At 53.6% G+C, this 26,575-nt stretch overlaps 1 protein-coding gene across 1 annotated transcript; it reads left to right on the plus strand.

Annotated features, from left to right (window-relative positions):
- Positions 1 to 1,756: 1,756 nt before the first annotated feature.
- TRIB2 (tribbles pseudokinase 2) lies at positions 1,757 to 26,452 on the plus strand. The gene is made up of 3 exons (XM_062208973.1): positions 1,757 to 2,720; positions 7,708 to 8,000; positions 24,037 to 26,452. Exons 1-3 carry the CDS (start codon positions 2,451 to 2,453, stop codon positions 24,503 to 24,505), a joined length of 1,032 nt encoding a protein of 343 aa, XP_062064957.1. The 5' UTR covers positions 1,757 to 2,450; the 3' UTR covers positions 24,506 to 26,452.
- Positions 26,453 to 26,575: the final 123 nt, after the last annotated feature.

Below are 26,575 nucleotides of genomic sequence, written 5' to 3' on the forward strand. Positions count from 1 at the left end.
GCATCACCATAAACGCCTCTTTTTTCCCTCAAAATTATCCCACTGTGGGCAACAAGTTGTAGGTTCTTTACTAACCACGTCCAAGACGGGAGGGCGCCCAGAGTCATCTCAGTGCCCCTTTACCAGCCCCTTCCAGTGTGTCTGGGCTGGATGGCTTCTCGTTACCAAGATCCATTGGGAAAAGGTTCTAGATTTCCAAGGCTCTGAGTGGGTTCAAGACTCTTTGCTCCTGTGTCCCAGCCAAGCGGACTGCAGTTAATAATTCGGTGGTGAAACCGCTGCCTTCACATCACCTTCAGCTTTGAGTGCATCCGTGGTCCATGTGCTAGGGGATAAGAGGGAAGCCCTGCAGCCTACAGCTGGGCGCCCGCAGCGCTGGTGCCAAGGATTGTCACCTGGGCCTTCTTGGCACGATGGGCAATGCCCTGGAGCGGGTGGGGGGGTGGGAGGGTGGGGGTGGGGAGGTATTAAAGATTCAATGTGGTCTGCATTAAATGGTCTTCCTAAGAAAATTAAATACTCAGGCTGGGGAAGGGGAGGAAGCAGTGGCACCAACAGAAGGCAAGCACACGGTTAGTTTCTTTTTAAATGGAGAGAGGGATGTTGGAGATAGAATGAAACGAATTCGTGGAGCTCCGGGCAGCGGTACTGTTCCGGGCACCTTCTGGGAAAACAGAGGCGCTCCTCGCTCAGCGCATCCGAGCAGAGCGGGCCGGAGGCTCCGAGTCCGCCTGGCTTTCCGCGGGAAAGCGCCAGGAGGATGCAGGCGCTCGGTTCAAAGGCACAGCCTTGGCGCGGTCCGAACAGCGCAGGGCGAACCGGTGGGGAGGCGCGGCCCGCCTGCAGCGGGGCGCGCAGCCGGCACGGGGCGCGCTGCCCGGACGGCGCTGGCCATGGCGCCCGGGGCCGGGGGCGGATATTGCACTTTGTTGACCGCCCCGGGCCCCAGCGCCGGCGGCCCCGGGCCGGGGGGCGCAGGGGCAGCAGCGGCGAGGCTGACGGATGGGCACCCGGCTCAACGAGGAGAGGGGGGAGCCGGCGGGGGCGGGGCGGGGCCGGGGCGGGGGCGGGGGCGGAGGCTCGGGGCGAGTGTGTCGGTGACATTGAATGGGGAGGCCGGGCGCGAGCGGGGCGCGCGCGCGCACAGGCAGCCGCGCTCGCGCCGAGATCCCCGGCCGCGTAAGTAACTATTAATACCGCCTGGCCGGGAGGTGCGGGCGTGCCGAGCGGGGGCTGGCCTCGGCGCCGTCGGCCATCCCCTTTCATCCTTAAATACACTGCCCTCGCCTACCGCGGCGGGGCCAGGGAAGAATTAAGGGAGAAGGCGGAAAAGCGTCAGTTTTCTCCAAAACAAACCGCGCGGGGCGCTGAGGGTCCGGCTCAGGGGGAGACGGAGCGGCTGCCAGTGGTTCCGAGGCGAGCCCCGGCTCTCCGGCGGGAAGGCGACGCCGCCGCGGGTGGGCCGAGCCAGGGGGGCGCATCCTCTCCCGGTGCCCGCACGATCCCGGAAGCCCGCGCCGGGGAGCCCGGAGCCCGCCGCTCCGTCCTGGCCCCTGCGCGCTCTCCCGGCTCGGCTCGCACGAAGACCCGGAGCGCGGGCGCGCGGCTGCAGCATGCGCCTGTGCTGACCTCGGCGCGCGGGCCAGCCCCGGCGGTGTCGCGGAACCTGCGCCCGGCCCGCGCCGCGGCTCTGCCCGGCTCTTGCCATTTTTTTTTTTTTTTTTTTTGGCAGCGCTGCGCGCCGCTCCAACTTGCATGCTCCCTCGCTATTTTTCTTTTGTGTGTGTGTAATTTTTTGGAGCGCTCTGGCGATCTTGGAACAGCCTCAGACGCCATCTACAGTTGAAACGTAGGTAACTGCCCTCGCCGGCACCCCCCTCCCTTCCACGCCCCCCACCCTTTCCACCAAAAAAGGGGGTGCAGCGCGGATCCTGGCTGCCGTGCGTCGCGAGCCGGCAGACCCGTGCCGATTTCCTTTTGCTTTTTGTTTGGTTTGCAACGCGTGGAGCCTGCGCCGCCGCCGTGCGCTCCCGGAGGACTGCACGAACCACACACAGCCGGGCTCCTCCGCCCCGCGTGCGATTCCCAAGGCTGCCTGGGCACCGCTTCGGGAAACCCGGCTCTGCAGCCCCCGTCTGCGCGGCCCCGCGGCTCCTCCAGACCCGCGCCGGGGGAAAGAGCGAGCGAGCAACTCCAAGTGCGGCGATTCTGCGCGTCGCTGCCGGCTTCGGGGTAACAAAAGGACCCGGGCTGCCTGCGGAGCGAGTGCCCCCGGGAGCCGGGTTCGCAGGAGACCGGGGACCCGGCGGCGCCCATCCGGGGGCTCCCGACTCCTTCCCCACGCAGCCCCGCGCCTCGCTCCCCGCCGAAACCCGGGGCACCGAGGCGCCTGCAGCCGCGCTCGTGCCGCCAGCGGGTCTTTTTGTCTGTCGTGCGCGATCCCCACACTCATGAACATACACAGGTCTACCCCCATCACAATAGCGAGATATGGGAGATCGCGGAACAAAACCCAGGATTTCGAAGAGTTGTCGTCTATAAGGTCCGCCGAGCCCAGCCAGAGTTTCAGCCCGAACCTCGGCTCCCCGAGCCCGCCCGAGACTCCGAACTTGTCGCATTGCGTTTCTTGCATCGGGAAATACTTATTGTTGGAACCTCTGGAGGGAGACCACGTTTTCCGTGCGGTGCATCTGCACAGCGGAGAGGAGCTGGTGTGCAAGGTAAGGAGCCGGGGGTGTTGGTGTTTGGGTAAAAAAAAAAAAAAAAAAAATTCCCTGGGCCCTTGGACAGGGGTCGCCGAGCCCTGAGTCTGGGGGAGGGAGATCCACCGGGTCCCTGTCTGTGGCCTGGATCCGCGGGCTTATTCCTTTATTTGCTGCTGTCGGACTAGTTGCGAAGTTTTTAGAAAGGTTCAGACAATGGGGCGGGCTGCCGCGGGGGCGTTTTGGGGAGAGCCCGCGGCGGGCAGGGCGCGGGACTGCGCGGGGGCCCCCGGACACGCGTGCTCCCGAGGCTCCCGGAGCTCCCTGGCGCCAGGCCGGGACCCGCTGCCCAGCGACCGGGGCGCGGGGGGCTGGGAGGTTCCCAGTGGCTCTCCCCTCCCCGTTCTTGCGTGGATCTGGGAATCCCCCCTCTAAATTTAAGACCCCAGTGACTCGGTCCCTCTCGCAGCCATTGTTCTTCGCAGCGTGCAGGTGTTAAACCTTTGTTCGGAAGGTGCCCTTTCTCCGAGACACACAAAGGTGTCCCCTCGGGCTGTGCCCAGGGGCCTGGCGCGGGGAGGCAGTTTACAAAGACCTTGTAGCCTTGATGGGAGATTGGGTGGAAATCAAAGCCGCGGGCGCACCTTCGGTGAAGAGCGGATTGTTGGGGTCCCTCTCTCCGGTCTGTTTCTTTTCTTGTCTAGACTTCCTTGCCTGCTCGTCCCACCATCCACACACACCTTGCCTCGTCAGCTTAGAGCTTAGCCCTTGGAGCCCCAGGGATTGGCAGGTAGAACCACCCCGGGACAATTTAGTTGCCTTTTTGTTTTTGACCCTGCAGGATGCCTGGCTTGTGTGTGTCTGTGTCTTTGTGTGCACCCACCGGGCACCAGACAAGAGGCTGAAGAGGGGAAGTACAGTAGAGCGCATTGCTACCCAGAATTGGACATAGATCAAGAATCCATTGTCATTTAATTTTAGATTTGCTCGCTGTTGTTTTTCCTGGGGGGGGGGGGAGAGCGAGCGGGGGTCGGGGGTGGGGAGCCAGGACTCCTGCTGTCTTTGAAACAGGCTCAGTGCACAGCTGTGCTACAAATAATGCATCGCACTCTTACCGTGAGCCACAGACTGCTTTGTGAACTTGTCTTATTTCGTACTGGACTGGAGTATTTCATTGCAAAAATTGGGTTTGGTGTAGCTCTCTGGTCGGTTTTGTGATTGTCCGGCTCAGACCTTAGGGAGAAACCGGAGCCGCTTTAAATATTGCTTTTTGCTTGGACTGAGCCTGCGGTATTTTGCATCTTTTCTGAGTTATTGAGACCCACAGCAACTGTGCCCATTTGACCAAAATTTAGTAGGCAGTTCAGAGCTGGACTGGATTCTCAGAAGTCCTGCAATGTTGCACAATAGGACAGTCATCCTTTGAAATGAATGAATTCCACAGAGCTGCTCGCCTCCAATGAAATATGCACAATCACCCAGCAGTGAGTGTTTTCACTCCTTTTGCTCAACTTCAGTGCAGCATTTTAATATTTTTCAAAGGCTGAGGATGCTTTTAAGTAAAGAGACTCTGCAGCCAGATTCTGCGCGAGCATCTTGCTGTTATTTCTTTGTTTAAAATCGGAGATGACTCTGGCCTCTGCTCTCTTTTTCTCCCGTCAGACTCTTCAAGACATATTTCACTGCGGGCTGACCTTACAGGGTCATCTGCAGACCTGCTCTCTGGCCTGAAACTGTACTTAATCCTCTGCTTTAGTTATTGCAAAGATGGAATCAGCCCCTCACCAATTACAGTGCGACTGCGAGTGGATTTAAGTGCAGTATCATTGCTGTGCTTGACAGAGGTCATCCCTTTAAGACACAGCAGCTTCTGTATTCTGCCTTTTTACCAGAGGTGACGTGAGGGACTTCTTACACCAGCACAGTTGGATATAGCCTAGGAAGCTCCCAGTGAGTCTTCTAAGGCTATTCTGTGAACTACCGGTACTGAGAGAGATGCCCTGAGCTCTTGGTTGACTTCAAGGCTCAATGAAATGGACACATGAATCAAGTTCCTTTTGATGTCTTGGACTGTAGGGTTCCTGTTTCCTGGGGCAGTGTTGACCCAAGGGGGGGAAAAAAAAAGCTTTTGCAAAAGCGGATCAAAAGTCAAGATGCTATTTGTTATGAAGACTGCACAGGAAATTCTCCAGGACATCATTCGGAGGGAGTCAGATTCTGGGGTCCTTTAAACAAAATAGTCGAGCCTGTTGTCTCTGTGTGCCTGCTTTGCCTAGGCAAATGAGGGAAGGAGCTTCAGGAAGCCTTGGCTGCTTCGTGTTCATGGAAATGCTGGTAGCTGCTGTGCAGACTGACATCATTACCGTCTTGGCAGAATGGGCACCCCCACCCTTGGTTTTTTTTTTTTTTTTAAACGTTATTAACAATGGCCTCATCTGACTGCCTTAGTTGAACTGTCATGTTATATAACTGACGCTCCAAATTAAACGTTTTAAAGAAGCTGGCAACCAGGTGTCTGGCTTGATTTTGCACTTGAAGGTGATGGTTTAAATACCAGTCCAAAACCCATAAATGCCTGGTACAGCTACCAATAAAAGTTTGTCACCTTCCCATCTGGGAAAACACATGCACTTGTTTTATTTTTCATACTCTGTCCACCATCTTGGAATCTGCTCTCTTGGACAGAAGGATATGGCTACGTCTGGAAGCTGCCATGGACATGTTTGATTTCTCTGTTCTGTGTCCATTCAGTTTTTTTTGGAGTGGAGCAAGGGAACATGCTAGAAGTCCTGAGCAAAAAAAAAGAAAGAAAGAAAAGAAAATTACCACCCCCCCCCCCTTTTTTAAATGCTCCTGGGACCAGGAAGTGTGTTATAAATTATCTGGCTTCGATGGGTACCAGCCACAGCACCGCAGCTGGGTGCTCTGGCTACACCGCCCGTTATATAAGGCAGCGTGTTTACATCAGCGTCTGCAAGCTCTCTGAGACGGCTGAGGCTTCCCCAGGTTTCTGCTGCCGGCAGTCCGGGTATTACTATTGACTTAGGCATTTCAGATTCCTCCTAATTGAACAGGCCTCTGAGGTCACCGCTCTTAGGTCATCCTTTGACAGTATCAGGGTGTGATTTGTGGTCCCAGGAGATGTCGAAGCATTCATTCTTAAATTCTAGGTTATAGTGGCAGCAGCTGCGCTGCTTTCCTGAGATGCCTCATTATGGTTCATTCACAATGTGACTGTTAACTTTGCTTTCTCGGCCCGACTTAGCACCAGCCCTCTTGAGGTTCTCATTATCTGTTTGACTCACAGATTTTTTTTTTTTTTTTGACGCTTAGAGTACCTTAATTCATGAATAGCTAAACGGCGCCCCGTCTCTCCATGGGTTTTTGAGGATCCCGTGGATCCTGTTCAAATGAAAGCAGTGCTGTGCTTGTGTCTCAGAGTGGGGCATCCCCAGTGGTGAGGCGACAGAGCTGTTAACAGATGGTCCTGCGGGGTCAGGACCCAGAAAGGATAGCAGTGTCCTAGATCGGCATCTGCATTTTGTGAAGGGGACCCAGGTCAGTGACCCAAACGGCTTTATCCATCATGTGCAGATGATGGGTGGCCCAGCCCAGATCACAGCCTCCAGGTTGGTGATTTCTGGGCCAGCATTTTCCCCAGCACACTGAAAAATGATGATGAAGCAAATGGTGTGCAATTTAGCTCGGTGGCTGTGAACCGCTAACGTGAGGTGCATCCTCAGGGGGTTGGTGCCGTGCGGACTGTCCAGAGTCGCACGCGACACCTGCCCCTCGCCCAGGCACACAGTGAATGGGTTCAACCCTGCCTCGTGCTGGTGCAGATGGGGACCGCATTCCCAGACCACTGGCTGCTCCTAACTTGGTGGACGACTGGAGATGAATGAAAGTTTTTCTTTCTAACCTCAAAACCTCTCTGTAGTGCTTGTATCTGTCAGGTCTTTCAAAAGGTATCGCTGGTAGGTTTTCTGGCAACTCCACAATGAGGTGGCATTTTCACAGGCTCAGGTTGATTCATAAAAATTAGTGAATAACTGGTTCATTGAGTCAGATAACTGTGGAGGGAAGGGGAAGGAGCCAGTGTGCTTTCCAATTAAGAAAGCTTTTGGGGGCGGGTGTGGGGTGCATTGATTAAGTAACTGCTTGGGGCGCTGGTAGCCTGTATCCTAGTGCCTGGTTCAAGTCCCAGCTACCTCACTTCCATTGCCCTTTGCTGCTAATGTGCGCCTGGGGAGGAGGCAGATGATGGCTGAAGTACTTGGGTCCCTGCCACCAATGTGAGAGACCCAGATTGAGGTTCAGGCTCCTGGGTCTGGCCTTCCGCAGCCCTGCTGTTTTCAGTATTTGGGGAGTAGAGCAGTGGATGGAAGGTCATTCTCTTTGTGTCTGTCTGTTTCCCTTTCAAATAAAATGAAAGTAAATAAAAATAAGATGCAGTAAAACAAAGGTGGCCTGTGTCCTATCCCCAGCTCCACCACTGGGGGCTTGAGTTTCGGCTTACTCTCTGAGCCCAGTTTCCATATCTGTAAAATAAATGTATTGAATTCAGATAACCGTTAGGCAGAGTCTAGCTGTTTCATCTGTTAGTTGCTGATATATGACACAGTTTCTGTCTTTTTAAGGTAAATAAGATACTGCCAGAGCTACATAGAGGCAGTCGCTTTCTCCCAGGTTTTACCTTAGCTCTTCCACAAACAGGGGTGATTTGGGACTCCTGGTTTACCTTCCTCATCTCAGGCAGGTGCCCCCACGCTGTGAGGCCAGTACCAAGGGTCCATTTCTCACAGGAGGACCTGGAGGCCCCGAGAAGTCAGGTGACCCATTCAGTCCCACACAGCTGGCAGGAGGCAGGGCTGCTGTGGCCTGGGTCCAAGTCCCAAACACTCTGTCATCTTGGAAGCCCACGCGGGCGGGAGGCGTCGGCATTCTGTGATGTGGCGGTGCAGGCAGTGCCCTGATTCTGGTCTCCTGGTTCGTCCTGCCCTAGGTCTTTGAGATCAGCTGCTACCAGGAGTCCCTGGCCCCGTGCTTTTGCCTGTCTGCCCACAGCAACATCAACCAAATCACCGAAATTATCCTGGGCGAGACCAAAGCCTATGTGTTCTTTGAGCGAAGCTATGGGGACATGCACTCCTTCGTCCGCACTTGCAAGAAGCTGAGGGAGGAGGAGGCGGCCAGACTGTTCTACCAGATCGCCTCGGCCGTGGCGCACTGTCACGACGGAGGGCTGGTGCTGCGCGACCTCAAGCTGCGGAAGTTCATCTTTAAGGATGAAGAGAGGTAAGGCTGCTCCCCTCCCAGTCCCAGGACCCTGGCCAGCTGTTTCCCCGGGCCCGCCTTGAAAGGCTGCAATGAACAGCCCTGCTGCCTGTTGTCCAGGCCAGGGGAACAAAGCTCCGGAGGACAAAGAGATGCAAATATTGCCATTCTTGAGTGCCCTTGGAAAACAAACAGCCTACTCTGAAGGCGGCATCAGACATTTAAGGGGGATGTTCTGTGGTCCCCTGAATATGTTTGCAGAGGTCTGAAGGAGCCTGCAAGCCTGTGTGACATTTTCAGCGTCAACAAAGGCAGGATTTTGAAAATTCTGCACTCAGAACAGGCAGTGCCTGGAGTCAGTCGGTTGCAATTGATTCATTCACTCACTCAATGGCTGTTTCCGAAGTGTGTGTGAGCTATGAATCACAAGTCTCCTTCCTATGGGTGGCAATGAATGAGACAGCCAGGGAACCGACCCGCAAAGGCAGTGTGACAGACCCTAACCGGACGCATGCCCTGTGTCATGTGACAGCCAGGGAGGTCAGGGGTCAGGGGATGTTGGTCCTAACTGGGGCTTGGAGAGGGGTCAGGACTTGAAAGAGGACTGGGTTTCAGGTGAGGGAACTCCCAAAGCCAGTGCAGGGCACTCTGAAGGTCACGGTTATTTCAGGAGACAGCTGCACAGGATGCCGGGCATCTGGGTTCTGTTCACAGTTGTGCCGCTTGCTCATTACACCCTCCTTAGCAGACCCTGCCTGCTCTCCTAGCCGACTCTGATGGTGGAACCTCCTTGGAGCACCTGTTTCTTTTTCAGAATGTGCATTTAGGAACAGCTTTCTTGGCATTGCTCACTGTATGTCAAGACTTGCCCACTGGGCTCTGCCTGTGCATCGTGGTCATGGGATGTTTATAACTGCCCCAAGCATCCTCGGCCCCTCCAGGGAAGTGGAGGCGCCACGATCCAAAGCAGTTGTGGGTCCCAGCTCAGGTCTTCTGCGTACAAGGCCAGGGCGCTTCCTTCATGCCCTCAGCAGTGAGTGGAAACGTTCCTCCTGGACTTTCCGTGCGCCTGCTGCATCCCAGCCTGCTGCTGTCCAGTTCCTTTGCCCGGTGGCCCGATAGGTTTTCAAGCCTGAGATGTAGGAGCCTTCAAATGAGCGAGATCTAGCAATGTGTGCCTAGCTTTTCTCATTTCTGTGGTTTGAATGAATAAGGAGGTTAGTGTGTGGGAAACGTTTTGGGATAAGCAGGGGACTGGGGCCTGTTGTGACTTCATCCACAGGGAGTAATTTCATGGGCACTTGTAATCTTGCTGAGTTTGCAAAGTGCAGAGGGTTTCTGGGCTTCTGCACCTGCAGAGGTTGGTTATTAGTCCTTATTTTCACTCACAAAGGGGAATTAGAGTCATGGGGACAGCTAGTATCCTGGCTTTTGACTGGGAAAGCTTTGACCTTTGTTAATAAACCAGAGAATGGGGAGCCGTCCTGAGAGCCAGTGTGTGTGTGTGCTGGGGGCTGCTGGGGGGAGGGGGCTGCACTCACCTTTTCTTTTCTCCAGCTCAGACACTTCTGACTTGAAGCTGCACACCCAGAGCCTTACCTGCTTTTGGGCCTAGTATCCTCTGTTACCTCGGACTGTTCCCTTTCTGCCCCCAGCCCAGGCTCAAGTTCCTCATCCTTCCATTGTCCTGGGACTTGCTCTCACTGGAAGTGGACCACGTCTCAGCCCTGATGCTGACTGTGGCCCTGTTTGTCCCTCTGTGTTCCCCACAGCGACCAGAGGTGGTGTTTGTTGACCTCTGAGGTTGTAGGTTGCCTCGCAGAGGCTGGATAGGTGAGCTTAGCACTGTGTGTCCTAGACAAGGACCGTGAAGCGCAATGTGGCGAAGCCTCTCAATCATGGACAAGCTAGAGCAGAAGCGAGGCCAGGTTCGGGAAGCCAGCCAAGCTCTCAAGAAATGCATTGCCCGCCAGAGGGCAAAAGCTAGAAGATGCCCTCTCTCAGGGGCTCTGCGTGTCTCATTGTTCAGGCCTCAGTGAGAGGCAGGGGTGGCAGCTCACAGCTAGCACCCCCACAGTCGCTGGGTGTTTGTGAAGTGAGTCAGGAGGGGACGTCCCAAGGCATGGAACGCTGGAGCAGGAGTGGACTGGGGAAGCTCGGGAGGGCCAGCCGTCCGGTTCTGTGCCCAGAGGCAGAGCTGCAGGGGCCAGAGCACTTGCCCCTCGTGCACAGCCGGCTTGGACAAACGAGGGGCCGCGGCCAGCCTCCAAGTCACTGCTGCCAGGCTCTCCCTCCCAGACCTAGCAGTGTCCCCATAGGAGCAGGTGCGTAAGATGTTGAGGATTTTCTGCAGGGCCAGAGTCCATGATGTTCTAGGTCCCAGGGGAACAATACCCACATGCAGCAAGCTTCCAGGCCAAGCACTGGGAATGACCCTCAGTGTGGAGTGACACTGATTTTAAAATGACCCTTTCCAGAGAGAACGAGGAAGGAGGGTGTGGTGTGGCTGTGAAACTGGAACGGTTCATGGAGCAGACCTGTCCCTTCAAAGCCTTTCCAATGGTGAAGAGCATCCTCCCCCTAAAAGGGGGCTGTAAGCCACTGCGAGGGAGTCGGTTAGCGCCTGTTGCCCACTAGCAGCATGGCCCTGTGGGGACCATCGGGGAGAACAGGACCTTCCCCATCTGATTGGTAGGTTGCAGGGTCTGCACAGAGGGTAAGTGACTTTGTCCAGCATCACACAGCCAGCCTGGAAAGCCTCTCATTTCACTCTCACGCATTTTCTCTGGCCCTCACCGTGCCGAGGTCCCTGTGGACTTGCCAGCATGCCAGGTGTCCCTGGCTGGGCAGCCTGGGGAAGGTCACTTTGGTTTGCAAGGCCGTTCTAAGTGTCCTCATCAGTAGCTGATAGGGGCTTCTGTTTCCCACCTGTCTGCTTTTTATGGAAGGGGAGAATCTCCAATAGCCCCTCTTTTTCCTCTTCTTGTTTTGCTTTCTCCTTCTTGATTCCAGAATGGGAAACTTCTGGTTCTGTCTCTTGGTGCTTTTCTCAAGTTTTCTGGCAGTCACTTTTAGGTGGCCCACGCGGTGGCCAACAACAGAGCGAGTCGCAGGCATTTCCTGCAGGCACAGTGTGAATGCAGGAGTCAGGGGACTGGGCCCTTGCTGGCTGTGTCCCTGTGTGCTCTGGCCTTCGCTCTGAATCGCAGCACCTGCAGTAGAGCTGGGCTCCTGCTTCCTTCTCTCCTGACAACATCAGAAGTGCCAGGAAACAGTAGCTTAAATCTGAAGGAGCTTTGCAGAGTTCCATTGAGGAGTTTGGGTCTGTTTTCTAACTCTTTATGCAATGGCCCTGCTGGAGGGTCAGGTGGAGCAAGCATGGGCAAAAGCCTTGCAGGGGCCACTTGTTAAGCCTTGGGACACCAGATATTTCTTCTGCACATCAGTGTTCTCTCAAGGATGTGCTGCTTGTTCTCTGATGATCAGTGACCGGAGGTGAACGGTCACACAGTGAAATGGGCTGAGCCGCTCCTGGCACAGAACGAGACCTGCCTGTGGGCTGACTCCTTTTGTCAAGGCGTTAGATTGTGGAGTCTCTGTAACTGCACACGCGTGGCCATCCATGGAAACCCAGAACTGGCAGCTCTGCAGGTCTTCTTCGTGGATGACACCCAGCCTTCGGTTCAGCCTGCAGTGTGCCTTTTGCTGATCTGTTGAAGTGGCAGCAACTCCCTTTGATCTGGGTTCTAGACTCGCCCTGGCTCCACCACCACTGTGATCTTGGATAAATCATTGAGTGCTTGTGAACTGACGTTTTGCCACAGCACAAGTTGTTCTGGCCTTCTGGCCTTGCAGCAGGGTGGTTGTGAGGGTGCTGTGACTCATGGGGCAGGGCAGGCGCTCACTAAGTGATGGTTGTGCCTAGACTCATTGATAAAACTGCACCATGAAGGGCAAGCCATGCCCTGGCCTCGGCGAGTTCGTGAGGCATGAAGTCACTGTTGTTGGCAGCCTCTGCTGTGAAGAGTGGTGCCCTTGTGATGTTGGGGTTCAGATTAAGCCACACCCTCCTCTGTCTTTTTCTTGTTTAATTATAACCACTAAGTCAGTGCTAAGAAAATGGCCCACAAGTCAAGTGCATCTGTGTTTTGGAGTCTGAGGCTCAAAAGGCCAGCATGGGGAGATGGCCCCAGGCTCGCAGAGGGAGGACTGCAGCCCCTGTGGCAGCTTCTCCTCTCTGCTTCTCTTTCCCTGTCCCCAGATGTTTGTGCAGGGCAGAGCCTCAGGTTTCTGTTTTCACACTGATGACAGTGACAAGCCCGGGAACCCTCAGGCGTTGAGTGGCATTTTTGAGGACTTTCATCACTAACGCTGAATGAAGTCACACTGCAAGCACGCTTGGCATCCTCATTTCTATAAGATGCCTGTGCCGTGGTCTGTAGGTCAGGCCCTGGAGCCCAGAGAAAGCAGAAAATGTGCCCAAATCCCCAAAGAGACCTTACAGCCTCCCTGTTGCAGCTGTGGTATTGGGCTCTTCTGCTTGGTCAGCTGGTTCTTCAAGGCCGCTGTTTGTGCCTCAAGGGGAGGCCTGACTGACACTTCCTGGTTGAGTCACTGCCTGGATTCCCATCCCTGCCCTTGCACATATTAGGAAACCTGACCTTGACCTATTGCCTAACCTCAAATTGCCTCATCCATGCAGCCGAAATAACAGGAAGACTTTCCTTGTGGAATTAGACAGATGAGCGCAAGTGAGCCCAGCACTTGGCACAGAATCACCCATCAGCAAGCGGTTGCTCCTGCCGACGTCAGTCCCCTCTGTACTTAGTGTCTCTGCTAAGTCAGGGATGGGGACGAGTGGCCCTCGAAGCTGGTGCACCTGTGGGCTGCCTAAAATGAGTGGGTGGGCCTTGTTTCCACAGCACTCCCTGCTTCATTTTGTCCAAGGGACTTTCTTCTTGGGAGCAGGGTTCTTGCCACCTCCCACACTCACCCCTGTCTCAGTGCAGAATTGACCTCTCCCTGCGCAGCTGTACCCCATGTGAACGGAGCAACCTGTCTCTTTACATGTGTCTTCTGTGGCTGGAAGATCTTTATCTCTGAACACAGCAGGTTTCTTTTCCTCTGCTTTATGGGAGCTGACCGGCCCTGGCTTTTACAGGATGGAAGCCGGGACCGTTTTCAGGAACTCGGCAGCTCTGGGGTTTGCCTTGCAGTGTCACCTGCGCAGGTGCTCAGACCTGCACGTTCCTGCAGGGGGAGGGGCCTTTCTCCTCCCCTGCCCCCAAACTGCAGTGCCATGGACACCAGCATGCCCTGCCTTTGCTAATAGCCATGTATATCTTTTCAGGGTGTAGGCTCTTTGTGTTTTGGGAAAACTCTGTACCTGGCATTTCCTTATTCATGTCGATCACCTTTATGGCTTGAGTCAATGCCCACCCTCGGGGCAGGCTGGCCTCCCCGATCTGTCTCCCTTGGATGGCCAATGATCCCTGCCCTGTGGCACCCTCACCCTCTGACACAGCCCCCTATGCTAGTCTGATGGTGCATGTGTGCATCTCTAGGCTGTCCTGTTCCCCTGCTGGAGCGGTGGCATCCGGCCTGGACACAGAGGCACGCTCGTGTTCGCTGCTGCTGGGTATCACGGACATTGCTGATGGCTGAACGAGTGAAAACCTCTCTCCTGGGGCAGGAGCAGTGCAGACTGGATTCTCATGACAGGGCTAGTGAGGGAAGGGTAAGTGGGGGTCATTAGGGAGTCAGTTGTTGCCTGGAATGGGGATCCCAGAAAACTTAAGGATCCCCCACGGAGACACCTTTTCAGAGAATTGTTCTTGAAGTTTCAAAAGTGAGAAATTATCATTTTGACTTAATGAATTCCACAAAAGAGATATTCATTGAGGATTCTGTTTTCAGAAGCAGTGTTGGTCTGTAATTTTTTTTCTTTTTTTTTTTCTTTATTTATTTGACAGGTAGAGTTATAGATAGTGAGAGAGAGAGACAGAGGGAAAGGTCTTCCTTCTGTTGGTTCACTCCCCAAATGGTCGCTACGGCCGTGCAGGTGCAGGAGCCCAAGCACCTGGGCCGTCCTCCACTGCCCTCCCAGGCCACAGCAGAGAGCTGGACTGGAAGAGGAGCAACCGGGATTAGAACCTGGTGCCCATATGGGATCCTGGTGCTGCAGACGGAGGATTAACCAAGTGAGCCACGGCTTCGGCCCAATTTTTTTTTTAATGAAGGATTTTCTAATCACAGAAAGGGGAGAGCTGTGGGTTCTAATGCTTAAAAGTGGGTGAAGTAGTAGATATTCCTCAGCAGGATTTCTAGCTGGGCTGTTAACTACTTGTTTTTAATAGACAAGCTGACTGGGGCCAGTACTGTGGCACAGCCAGGCAAGCTGCTGCCCACAGTCCCAGTCTTGAAGTGTCAGTTCGGGTCTGTGGCCATTTGCAGAGTGAAGCAGTGCAAGGAAGATCTCTCTGTCTCTCCTCCGCTCCCACTCTCTCTGCCAGTGCAACTTTCAAATAGATATTTTTTTTTTTCTTTGCTAAATAAATAGATTAGCTGATGGGCTAGTCTGTGGGCCCTGGGCGAACTTAGCAGCGGGCATGTGGTAAGATTTTGGATCTTCCACTTAGCACTCCGGTCTTGGCTCACCTTCTCTGACATCTGTTAGAAGCAGCGTGGCAGGCCCAGCACAGCGCCTCGTGCTCCGAGGTACTTACAGCCATAGCCACCATTCCTGCTAGGCAACAACCCGGGGATTCAGTCATTCGGCCAGTAAACGGTAGTGACAATAGTGAGCAGTGTTGTAGTGATGCGGAAACCCCTCCTGTTGAACTTACATTTCAATGGGATGATATCTAGGGCCCACCACACATCAGGCACTGTTCCAAATAATGTGCTGTTGTGAACTAATTGAGTTCTAATTAGCCACCCTATTTAAAGTAACCAGTTTAAGCCCAATGAGTAAGGTACTCTTGTTACCACCATTTACAGATGAGGACATTAAGGCCTGGAGTCTTAGAGCTAATCAATGGCAGACCTGGGGTTTACTCCGAGAAAGTCTGGCTCCAGAGCTAAGCTCACAAACAGTAGGTTGGCTCCAGGAAGTAGACACTGGGTAAAATCCTACCTATTTGTCTAATGCTTGGAAGATTTCCCTCATGCAGCTAGGAGCAGGTGCACCTTGGAAGGACCCGACCAGCCACCAGCCAAGTGAAACTCTATTTTCAGGTTCCTTGAGCAGCTGTATCAGTATCAACCAGGCTACCAGTTAACCAACCCCACAGCCATCCTGATATGTCCTGTGGGGTCAATTTTATAGGGTGAGTTTGTTTCCCACAAGTAACTAAGAAGGAGGCGATTTGTTTCTCTGTTCTCCAAGCCCAGCATGGCACTTAGTGATATAAGTACTTAGTGCGTGCATGACCGTGGATGAAACGGATGTGAGAACAGCCTTTCATACGCTAGAGCAGTGGTGGGGCACATCCCGCCCCTGGGCTCTGTAATGCCTGTAAATCATTTGGTCCAGCCCTGCCAAGGCAACTGCAGACGAGACTCAAAATTCAATAAACCTATGGCAGGCTAATTTTTAAGTTGATAATTTCGTGGGGGCTCGCAGATGATGTCATAAATATCCACATGGCCCCTGGCAGAAAAACAGTTCCCACTTCCGCTCCAGAGGCATAAATATCAAAGCAGAAGAAAATCCCCCAGCTCTGTTGAAGATGGGAGGCCGTGGAGGGGGTTGTTTTCAATGGCCTTCCGCAGCTCTCTTAGGAGTTTCTCTGTATCATGGAGCAGAGCCCAATCTATTTGAGATCTCTCTGGACTCTAGACATTGCACTTCCAAGTAGAATCATGTCCAGGTACCCTGAACTCCAGATAGAAGACCAGAGCTGGCAAGATCTGAGACGTGGGAGTTGCAGTATTTGCAAGTGTTTATGATGCACCTGCTATGTCCCACTTGCAGTGCTGGCCCTTGGTGCTGCAAGAATCAGTACGGGGGAATCCTTGCCTGTTGGGAGAGACAGGAGGGTAGGCACTTAACACTTCCGGCAGTGGAGTGTAGTGCAGAGTTGCTCACATCAGGGAGGCCATGGGGAAGGGCTTGGGATATGTGAGCAAAGCCACACAGCATGGAGGAGCCGTGTGCTGTGGTTGGTGGTGATGCCAGGGGGGAGCGGTTGCTGAGGGAAGTAGCCACAGGAAAACAAACAGCCGGAACCTTGGTTGAGTGCCCTGATTTTGAACTTGACCTGAAGCACGAGAGGAGCCCCTGGGGAGATTGTTTTAGACATCAGGGACAGGGTGAGGTATGTGACCTAGAAGTAAACATGGTGGACCGAGAACGGTGAGACTAGCAGCCAGGCCCTGATTCAGGGTGGCAGTGGGAAGGAGGGGCTGGATGGTGAGTGATGCATTGAAACCCAACTCTGTTACCTTCTCAGACGAAGCAGTCAATCTAGAGCGGAAGGTGGCACACCCACCGCAGAACCCAGCCTCCCCGCCTGCCTTGCTGTGTTCCCTGTGGCCTCAGCCATCTGTGGGGGAGCCCCTGGGGTTTCGGGCTCCCAGCCAGGTGGAGCATCCCTGACTGGCCTGGGGAGCTGATGGACAGATGCTCACTGCGCCACCTGAGCCCTGCTTGCATCCCCAACTGGGTCTGTGCTGGAGCCTTCTGGGCCCTCTTGGCCAGCCCTGAGCTTTTCTGAGAGGAGAACAGAGTGATCCAGGAGAAGCGTGGGAATGCAGGGGCGCGCGTGGTGAATGGAGTTTCAATGAGGGAATTCCCTGTCTGTTCCCATGGCGACGGGACCTGTTGCCTTCTTGAAGCCCTATGTGGCCTACAGGCTGCACTTGTCTTGGGGAGTGGGAAGGCACTGCAGGTAGAGATGCCCCTGTTCCTGCATGCCAAGGTGAGACAGGGGCCAGTATGCACCTGCATGGAGGGGTACAGAGTTTCGCACTTGCTGGACTATATTTCAAAAGTCCCTTCATCTTCCTAGGCTGTGGGGGTCTCCTGTGTCAGACCTCCTGGATTTTGTGGGTTGTAAGGTAGTGAAAGGGTGACTTCACCTTGTAGAACTACCCAGCGCCCTCCCTGTCATCCAGCCATCGTTCCACCCTGGAATGTCCTCCTTCAGATCCACCTGCTGGCTTCCCTGCTGATCCCTGAGCAGTTTGTGGTAGGAGTTAGGCCCATTGACTGAATCCACAGGCACTCTTGTGGAGTGGTTCTCACTGGAGACTGTTGGAAAAATCTGCACACCCAGGGATCACATGTGAATTTATTTGGTGTAGTCTAGTGGCCTGCAGAGGCCCACTGGGGGCTGCTGGTTGTGGTCCTGAGCGCCCTGGCAGTCACCCGATGGGACCTTTACTTGCACGATGCCACTGGCCATCAGGAAGTTTTTTCAGTAGCAGGCAGAGCAAGCCCAGGCCTGGCTGTCGCTGACCTTTCTCCCTTGACCTTTAGCCTGCCTGGATTCTCCACCGTCTCCATGTTCCAGGACTTCTCTGGATTGCACTGACCTCAGGCCACTGGATTTCCTGTCCGTTCCACGCCCTCTTTGGCTGAACTCCCAGCTCAACCCCACCTTGGCCCACCCTGTCCTCCTCTCCTCCTGCCAAGAGCTCAGGGTGATGCTTTGAACATTTAAATGCAAAGCAGGATTTGCTTGTGGAGGCAAGTTTCCCTGTTGTGGGTACAGCGCTAAACTTAGAGGTGAGAAATCTGGGTTTGCCTCCCAGCTGCGCCTCTCACTTGCTGGGTGGCCTTGGGAAAAATCACATCTTTCTGCACCTAGTGAGTGGACTGATCCAAATACCTCTATCTAGCTCATGAGTTAGGTAAGGTATGCGAAGTTTTTGTGCTTGGCCGGTGCTAAACAAAACCTGGTGCCATATTTGTTGCCATCAACAATGGTCTCTCTTAAAATATTTCTCTTCCTTTGACACTAAGTGAATGTGTGACTTTGGCGCCAGGATGGAGGAGGGCGCAGACCTGGGTGCAGGTCTCAGCTTTTCAGTTACCCTGTGTATGGTCTGAAATATTTTATTCTGGGTGCCTCAGTTTCCCTGTTTGTTAGAAGGAGGGCATGTATCATAATCCTAGTCTTCCACTTGTAGGACAAGCGGATTTGTAGGCTTTAAAACCTCCACGTGTGGCAGAGGCTTGCTGCACATTGCCGTTGCTGTCACTCTAGTAGGAACACGAGGATGTCGGATAGGAAGTGTTGAAGTCAGTGCAGCTTCACAATTAAAGGAAACATTAAAATCTGGAATTTTGAAGCCAGAAGAACCTGTTTTCTGGCCCTGTGGCTATTTGTTCTTCTTTCATGGAAAGGGGACCGAGTGCTCCCACTGCTAGCTGGACTCATGGCTGTGGGCGCTCGCGAGCCTGTGCTGAGGGTGGGTGCGGGGATGGGTGCTCTCAGGGCCGACCTCGGCTGCTCCACAGATGCAGGGAGAGAAGCAGCAGCCTGGTGATCCTGGCTTCCTCACCTGGCACTGGGATCTGCTGACACAAGGTCTGGCTGGGCAGGGCTGTCATTGAGTACCCAGGCTGCCCACGTGAAAGCCTTGTTCATTCAAAGCAGGCTGTTCCCTTCCTGTGCCAGGGACAGATTGCAGAAGGCACACAGGGGGACAGCGTCCCTGGCCAAGTGAGTGTTCCCGGCTCCTGCCTCGCGGGGGGACGGCTCTTCCCGAGAAGCTGCGGGAGACAGCTGCTGGCGCTCACAGCTTTGCAGGCACAACCCTCTCCTGACCCCTTTGTCACGCTGGGGAATCTTCACTCTCTGTGCGTCATCTCAACTTCCACCCCCTGCACAAAGCACAGCCTGATTCCCTCAGGACTGAATCAGGTGAGGGGGCTGAGCTGGGCACAGAGTTGGGACGAACATTCCATGCCAGGTGAGGCCCATGTGCAAAGCTCCCAGGAAAGGATGTGGGCAGAACCCATGTGCCTGGGGCCTGCTCCACTGCCTTCCCTGGTAGGTCCTGCGGTTGAGGGCAGGGGTCCCTTCTCTCAGTTGCAAGGTCAAGGTGGCAGCCACCAGCACGTGTAGCTCTGCCCCGTGCCAGGCTCCTCAGGCTCTACTGCACTGCCTTCTTTGACTTCGTCCTCACAGAGCCCGAGAAGATGTGTGCTGCTTGTCCTGTGCTTGTCCCCAGTGCCTAGTAGCAGGAGCTTCAGCAGAGTGAGTGCTGCATGAATGATCAGTGTCTCTTCGGTGCTTGGATGCTTGGTAGGCATTTGAATTACCAGGACCACAGATGCGCCTGTTGCGTTTTATGGAAATTGATTGCTTTGCCTGGCAGCTTCCTCATCCCCAGATGTCAGGGAGCATCGGAAGTTGCAGGGCTGCACATTCGTCTCTGCTTCCATTTCTGGCTGGGCCAGTGCCCCCCAGGCACGCCCTGGTTCCGAGGTGGGGGTGGTGGGGCAGCCCTGGTTTCCAGAGGAGGGAGGCAAGGCCTTGAGCCTTTAGCAGCTCCCTGCACGTGCACAGCGAGTGCGTGGGCACGAGAGCTAGGACTCCGCTCCACCTGTCTGGCTTCCCCGTTGTGGTGGACGTCTGAGAAGGTCCTTGTTTAAAGACTCCATCCAGGGTGATTACCTCGACCCTTGCCCATGAGCGATGTAGACAAGTTCAGGATGGTCCCCGAAGGAGGCCAGGTCAGCAGGTGCCTGTGGGGGCTGCGTTTCCTCCCTGTCCTTTCTCCAGACTTCTCTTCCCCCTTCTCCCTGAAGAAGGGGTTTCAGACACTCCCAGTGGTGCCTCTCCATGGCCCTCAGTGCACACATGCTGCTCACTTTGATGGAGGTTTGTGGACAGGGCGTGTGGGTCAGCTGCTTGGACACGTGAGGCTGGGCTGAGAAGAGGAAGCGCCCAGCTCTGGTTAGCCTTGAGGTTGCTGTGCCTTGCAGAGCGTTAGGCTCAGCATCCATCCAAAGGATTCCTATTCCTGCCTTGCATGTTTAGCTCATAAACTTTAGAGAATATGTGAAGGTACTTCCAAATGTTCAATGAAAAATAGAATCAGTTTATTTGCATGCCAAAAAAACTTGTAGTCTGTGCATAGTTTTGATATAATACACATTTTCCTTAAGCTTTCTGAAGACAGCCCATATGTGTCCATAGCTGTGTTAGTTACGTGGATGGCACTGGACATTTGGGACTCAGGCCAGAACTTGAACAAAGGTCTCTCTGACTTTAAGATGCTGCTCTGCTGTGTGAACTGACCCAGTTCGTATCCTGGCTCCTGTGCATCGTGGCCCAAGCCAAGCAACACAGACCCCGACTCACCCCAGCCTCAGAAGGGAAGGGGATGAAGTGCCCCACATCTGCTTAAGGATAGCCGAACTTGGGCAGCCTGTGGAATGTGCTTTTTCTCTGGTTCTCAGGTCCATTAAGTTCAAAGTTTCTGCATAGCCTCTGCCCTCATCTTAAAGTGAGAGAGCAGCAGGGAGAACTCTCACTGGGGGCAGTGGTTGGGCTATTGTCCGAGGTCCTGATCTGTGATGGCGAGATGTCCCAGAGAGGGTCAGGATGCTTTGAATGGGGGAGTGGCCACGCTCTTGGCTGGAGGTGGGAGGGGTGAAGGTCAGAGTCTTGTGTTCAGTTGTGACTCCAAGGGTCGGAAGGAAAAAGGCATCAGGCGTGGCTTAACGTGGCGTCCTCGAGGTGTGAGGTGTGGCCCCCAGGAGGGCTGCACCAGGAGCAGACCCTGAAATCGTGTCTCCTTCTCACCCCGACCCTGGCAGAGCTCAAGTATTCTGATTTACAGAGCTCATCCGCCGTGGCTCTCTCTGTTGATCTTCAAGTACTCTTGCCAGGTAGGCAGCACAGGGAGCCCTGCTCCTGTCCAGGGCTGCGCGCTAAAGCTGTGCTGGACTGAGCGTTTGCTCCTTGCCAGGTGCTCTCGGCCAGGTGCTGGAGGTGTGGCAGCCAGCTCAGGTGTTGCTGTCTGTGGACGAGGTGATTTCAGCCACGTGCCCCTGAGCTCCTGCAGGTGAGCTTGAAGTGATCACCCCAAAGAGCCCCTACCCAACAATACACAGATGCAGATGCCGAACAGTACTGATGTGAATGCTGACTTGGGAGGCGGGGTTCTACTTTATGTAGGATAGACAGACAGGGGCTCTTGAATCTATTTATTCCAGCAGAGACCTGTGGGCAGTGAGTTACGCGCAGGGCTTGGGGAAGAGCTGCCAGGCAGGGGACAGCATTGGCTTTTGCCTGCAAGAGGACTTCGGGCAGCCAGTGTGTTTGAGGAACCACAGGGAGGCTGGCATGGAGAGTGCGAGTGAGGCTGTTGAAGCCGTTCAGGGGCCGGGGGGTGTCACCTGCAGCCGTAGCAAAGATGTTGGCTTCCCCAGGGAGGGTTCTAGAAGAGATATCAGACCCCAAGCTGAACCCTGGGATTGCAGGGCCTGTGTTTGCTCCACTGGTACCACGGATGGGGAGTGAGCATCACCACATCCCACAGTTGTAGCTGTTCCCCTACCCTCTCTGCTGCTGAGATGGAGAAGTTGAGGGTGAGGAGTCTGGCTTGCTCCTGGCATGAGGCCAGGGAGTGGAAAGCCAAGGGCGGTGGAGCAAGCTGCTGAGACCCCCTTGAGGCTGTTGTTGGAGGCCACCTCCCACCCTGTTCCCTGCCCTGGGTTTCATCCAGTGACCTCCGCTGGATCTTGGGGCATCTGTTGAGGCCAGTGGATCAGCTGCACCTGCCACCTTCGATTTGGAAAAACAAAGGGATTTGGTTCTAATCAGCTCAATGCCAGATTAGCACATCTATTCCTATTTCTGTGGGGCATTTGCCATAGAGGCAGGAGAAGAACATACACACTATGCATTCTAATGGAGTGTGGAGAGCAAATCAGAAGCAAACGACGTGTCACTGTATGGTGCGCAGTGCAGAATGCTAAACCTGGCAGAGACTCCATGACTGTCTCGTCCAGATGGCTGCAGGAACATATGAATGTATTTCATGCCAGGGAACTGTAAACTTAGGAAAGGTTGCAATGGTAAATTTCATGTGAAGTGTACTTTGCCATACCTTAACAGACAAAAGGTGACTGCATTGTCCAGTGCTGCTCTGCAAGAATGAGAAACACAGAGGTCGAGTAACTTGGCCACAGCCACACAGCAGGTGGGAGATGGAGACTGGCTGCAGTCTACCCTCCTAGCACCTCTTCCCATGGCCACAAACATTGTTGCACGTCAGTGGAAACAGGCCCAGGGAAGGAGTCACTCCCTGACCTTGGTGGCTCCTGAAAGCCAAATCAGAGATCTATGAATCAACACCCGATTCCAGCACTCCTCTCCTTTGGGGAGAGCTCCCAGCAGCTCTCCTGTGGTTAATGTATACTTCACCTCCCTTTTCTGACTCTCTGTGGCCACTGCCATCATCCAGAAAGACAGAGACCTGCAGGCAGAGGGAGGAAGAGAAACCAACGACAGCTCTGAGTCCCGGGCTCCAACTTAGAACTGGGGACCCACAGTGATTCTGCACACTCTTTCCCACTCCCTGCACCTTTGTGCTTCCCAACACTCTGGGACCAATGGGGCAAGTGCTCAGACAGGCACGTCTGAGATGAAGGAAACGAGCGATGTGAATGATCCGGCGTTCTAGGTACCAAACCCTAACTGCAGCTCCTCGCATCCCTCACCACCCTTGCAGAAGCCTTCAGCAGTGAGATGGGGTGGGGGTGAACAGCGTTCCTGGGGCCCGAGGACCAAGGGGCGTCTGCAGGGGCAGTGCTGTGCCAGCAGAGCAGGAGGATTTTAGGCGTCTCTGCTCAGGAGAAAGGGGGCTTCTCAGGAGGCACTGGCTCAGGGAGAAGGCTGGGCTAGGAGCGGGGCTGTGGGAAGAGGGGCACATTGCAGTGACGTTCAAGTTCCGCTCCAAGTGCAGACTTGAACAAGTCCCTGGCATCCTGGCCTTCAAGCTCCATCACTATAGTTAATTATGAGAGGGCAGCTCCGTTCCGAGAGTGTTTTCTTGTTCATGTACTTTATTCTACCCTCCGGGGTGACACCAAGCCTTTCTGTGCGGCTGGGTCTTGGGTTCCAGGGACTCAGAGTCCCATCCAGGCCTTCTCCAGCACACTCTGGAGAGACCTGCATCCCTGCTGGAGATCATGGTCGTCCTGAGTATACTAGGACAAGGGAAATAGTGTGGGAAGAATCTTGGGCTCATGCTCCTCTCTCTCTCTCTCTCTCTCTCTCTCTCTCTCTCTCTCACACACACACACACACACACACACACACATGTGAGAAATCAGAATCCACAGGTAGAACTTGCAGGTAGCCTAAATTCGGACAAGGACCAGACCTGGGAGGCTGATGGGCAGGACAGGAGACAGTTTCAGCAGGAAATCAGGGAAGCAAAATGCAGTTGGTATCCGAGGGTTGACCGCGGAAGGACTAGGTGATGGGAGCCCAGTCCTTCTGAGCGTTCCTTGCTTCTGTCTGTGTCCTGAAGACAGGCAGATTGTGTAGCAGAAAGAGCATCAAGGTTGACTCAGGAAGATGTGGGGCAAGTCTTCTCCATTTCCCATCTCAAAGCCCTTGCTAGGTTACTCAAACCTTCTGCGCCTCAGTATTCTAATCTTTACAAGGGGAGAGTAAGGTTCTTCACATGAGGAATCTGAAGTGCAGTGAGGTAATGACCTGCATGGTCTCTGCAGACTGAACCACATGAGGCAGGAGGTTGCCAGAGTTTTCAGGCAGAGCTTCTGTTCCAATCCTAGGAAGCCTGTTGTTACCCAGATGTGACTTAGAGTCCCAAAGCAGGGGCTCTAATTGTGTTCCTTACGGCTTGGGCATGCTTAAATTGCTCCCTGAAAAAGACTGGGTCAGGTGTGTCCACCTGAGCGTTCCCTGGCAGCCGGATCAGTTCAGTACTCCGTGCTGGTCTCGTCAGGTGAATGGAAGGGTGAGTGTGGATGGAGAATCCATGGCAGAGGCTGTGTGAGGATGTGGGCTGACCATGTCACCATGCGTGCTTAGCCGCTCACGTCCTGGTCCCCCATTTCTTGCAGGACTCGGGTGAAGCTGGAAAGCCTAGAAGACGCCTACATCTTGCGAGGAGATGACGACTCGCTGTCCGACAAACACGGCTGCCCGGCCTATGTCAGCCCCGAGATCTTGAACACCAGTGGCAGCTACTCAGGCAAGGCTGCTGATGTGTGGAGCCTGGGCGTGATGCTGTACACCATGTTGGTGGGCCGCTACCCCTTCCATGACATTGAACCCAGTTCCCTCTTCAGCAAGATCCGGCGTGGCCAGTTCAACATTCCAGAGACTCTGTCGCCCAAGGCCAAGTGCCTCATCCGTAGCATCCTACGACGGGAGCCCTCAGAGCGGCTGACCTCGCAGGAGATTCTGGACCATCCTTGGTTTTCTACAGATTTTAATGTCTCAAATTCAGGATATGGTGCTAAGGAGGTGTCTGACCAGCTGGTGCCGGATGTCAACATGGAAGAGAACTTGGACCCTTTCTTTAACTGAGCTCGTGCCCCGCCCCACAGAGACTTAGCAGGTACCAGGAGTGAGAGAGAGAGAGACAGAGACAGAGACAGAGAGAGAGAGAGAGTAGCAGAAGGTTCTTCGAGGGAACACGTTTCAATCACCTGGCTGGGTGGCAAGAAAGACGCTCACACTCACAAGTTTCTTGGTTCAGAGAAGGAAACCTTCCCAGGAGCTGAGTGCACACGTAGCGTGGGGGCCAGAGACGCAGGAGGAGGGGTTAGGGTCAGATGGCTGGGAGCTCCCCTGGAGTTTCTCTTCCCTCACCATAGCCTGAGAGATCACCCCTTGGCCAGATGGGCTACTTCCGCCAACTCCACTTCTCATTCTGTTCAAAAATAGTTGCCGATACTGATAGATTCAAAACTCTGCCTCAAACACACATCTTGGCATCGCACTGTTAGCATTTAACTTCTTCTTATGATTCAGGGAAGGAACCATTGGCGGAGGAATTTTTTTTTTTTTCTTTTTTAAACAAGCCAGCCACCTATTTGATAATTCATGGAGTCACTTAGAAACACAATTCGGTGCACACAGACGGACATGAATCCTGGGTGCTAAACTCAAAGAAAACAAAAGTCCAGTTTGTGTCTCTTAATCGCTCTCTTCAACTCATTTCTTCTAAAGAAACTACATGATATAACCTTGTTAGGCAATGGCTCGGGAATGCTTTGCTCCCTGAAGGGGGAGGAATCTGTCCTCGGAGGAGCTCCCCCTGCCTCCTGGCCACTGGTCTGTGGCAGGATGCATTACTGCTGTCAGAGTTTAAAGGGGAACCAGAAACCTGACTTCTTGTGCATTTTTTTCCTTGTGAGTGATGAGGGTTTGCATCACAAGCATTCCTCTTGGCCGAGAGGGTAGCCACGTGGCCGGAGAGTGGGACACTCACGGAGCCTCATCCTTTGGCCACGCTCAGATCTCAGCTGGACGTTTTGTCTTTGTTTTCTTGGAAACCAGGGAAGCAGAGCCGGTTGTCCCACGCGTATAAAATACAGGGCAGCTATTTAGTTTTCCGTATGGAGAATGATCTTTTTAGCTTGGAAGGCCCTCTGGTTTGGACACAAACCCTCAGTAGAGAAGAACGGGAGGAATAATGGCGGAAAGCTAGGATGATATAAATACAAACAGCTCTCTATCCCAATACGCACCTTTGTATTTTCAAGAACTCTTCTATTTATTAAAGGAAAATGTCACATTGTGATGTATTAAGCCAGTACTTCAATTACGGGTTGACTTGGGATGACATGTTACATGCTGTAGTTAACATTTATGACTTTTAATTTTTCTCTTGTTTGAATATTTCTGTCCCTGAAATAACCTTTCATTTGGCTTTTCTAGGTAGCTTTATTTGATTTCCAGTGGCAAAATGTTTTTTTTTTATTATGGCTTTTCTATTGCTGTATGATACAGAACTCTTTTGGCATAAATATTTGTGTTTCCAGTACCTCAGTTGTTTGGATTTTACTGCCTGTATATGTTTTGTGAAGCAGTCATGTTTTGGGGTAGGTAACCCGTGGACTCTAGTGTGTAAATGTTACTTGAATCTGTGCTTCATGATAGTCCGTGGCATGTGTGTGCAGACTCTTGGATGCTTTCGCCTGCTCAGCAGGAGCCCTGCCCTTCGCATTCCCAGGAGGGCGGCTTCACCGTTCGTAATCAGGAGACAAGGCGGCCATGGATTTGCCCTTGATTCTATTTTGATACTGGAAGATATAAAGGAGAGAGGGTTGGTTTCTTTCTTTTCTTTTTTTTACTCTGAAGATGGTGCTGTGTCAAGAAGGACCTTTTTTCTTCCTTCTCCCCTATTTTTTAAGTCCCTTGTAGGAGAAAAGATGGGTGACATGCATGGTGGGGATCTGTGGCCTCTGGTGCTTTGTCCTGTATTTGGTTTAATGTTTTTGTCCTAATCTCTTCAATCAATAAAATTGTGCGTATTTAACTAAAATTCCGGGGTCTGGACAATGATGGTTTTGTGCCAACTGATCTGTGACCACCACATGCTAGCCAGGAACTCATTACTCCCAAAGATGGTCACTTCCAGGGTGAGCCATT

Source organism: Lepus europaeus, chromosome 13 (assembly GCF_033115175.1).
Source record: "Lepus europaeus isolate LE1 chromosome 13, mLepTim1.pri, whole genome shotgun sequence".
NCBI classification, from domain to species: domain Eukaryota; kingdom Metazoa; phylum Chordata; class Mammalia; order Lagomorpha; family Leporidae; genus Lepus; species Lepus europaeus.

Coding starts and splice junctions, on each gene's coding strand:
- TRIB2 (XM_062208973.1), top strand. CDS start 2,451: ATGAACATACACAGGTCTACCCCCATCACAATAGCGAGATATGGGAGA. Junction 2,721..7,707: donor GAGAGGAGCTGGTGTGCAAG/GTAAGGAGCCGG, acceptor GTCCTGCCCTAG/GTCTTTGAGATCAGCTGCTA. Junction 8,001..24,036: donor ATCTTTAAGGATGAAGAGAG/GTAAGGCTGCTC, acceptor CATTTCTTGCAG/GACTCGGGTGAAGCTGGAAA.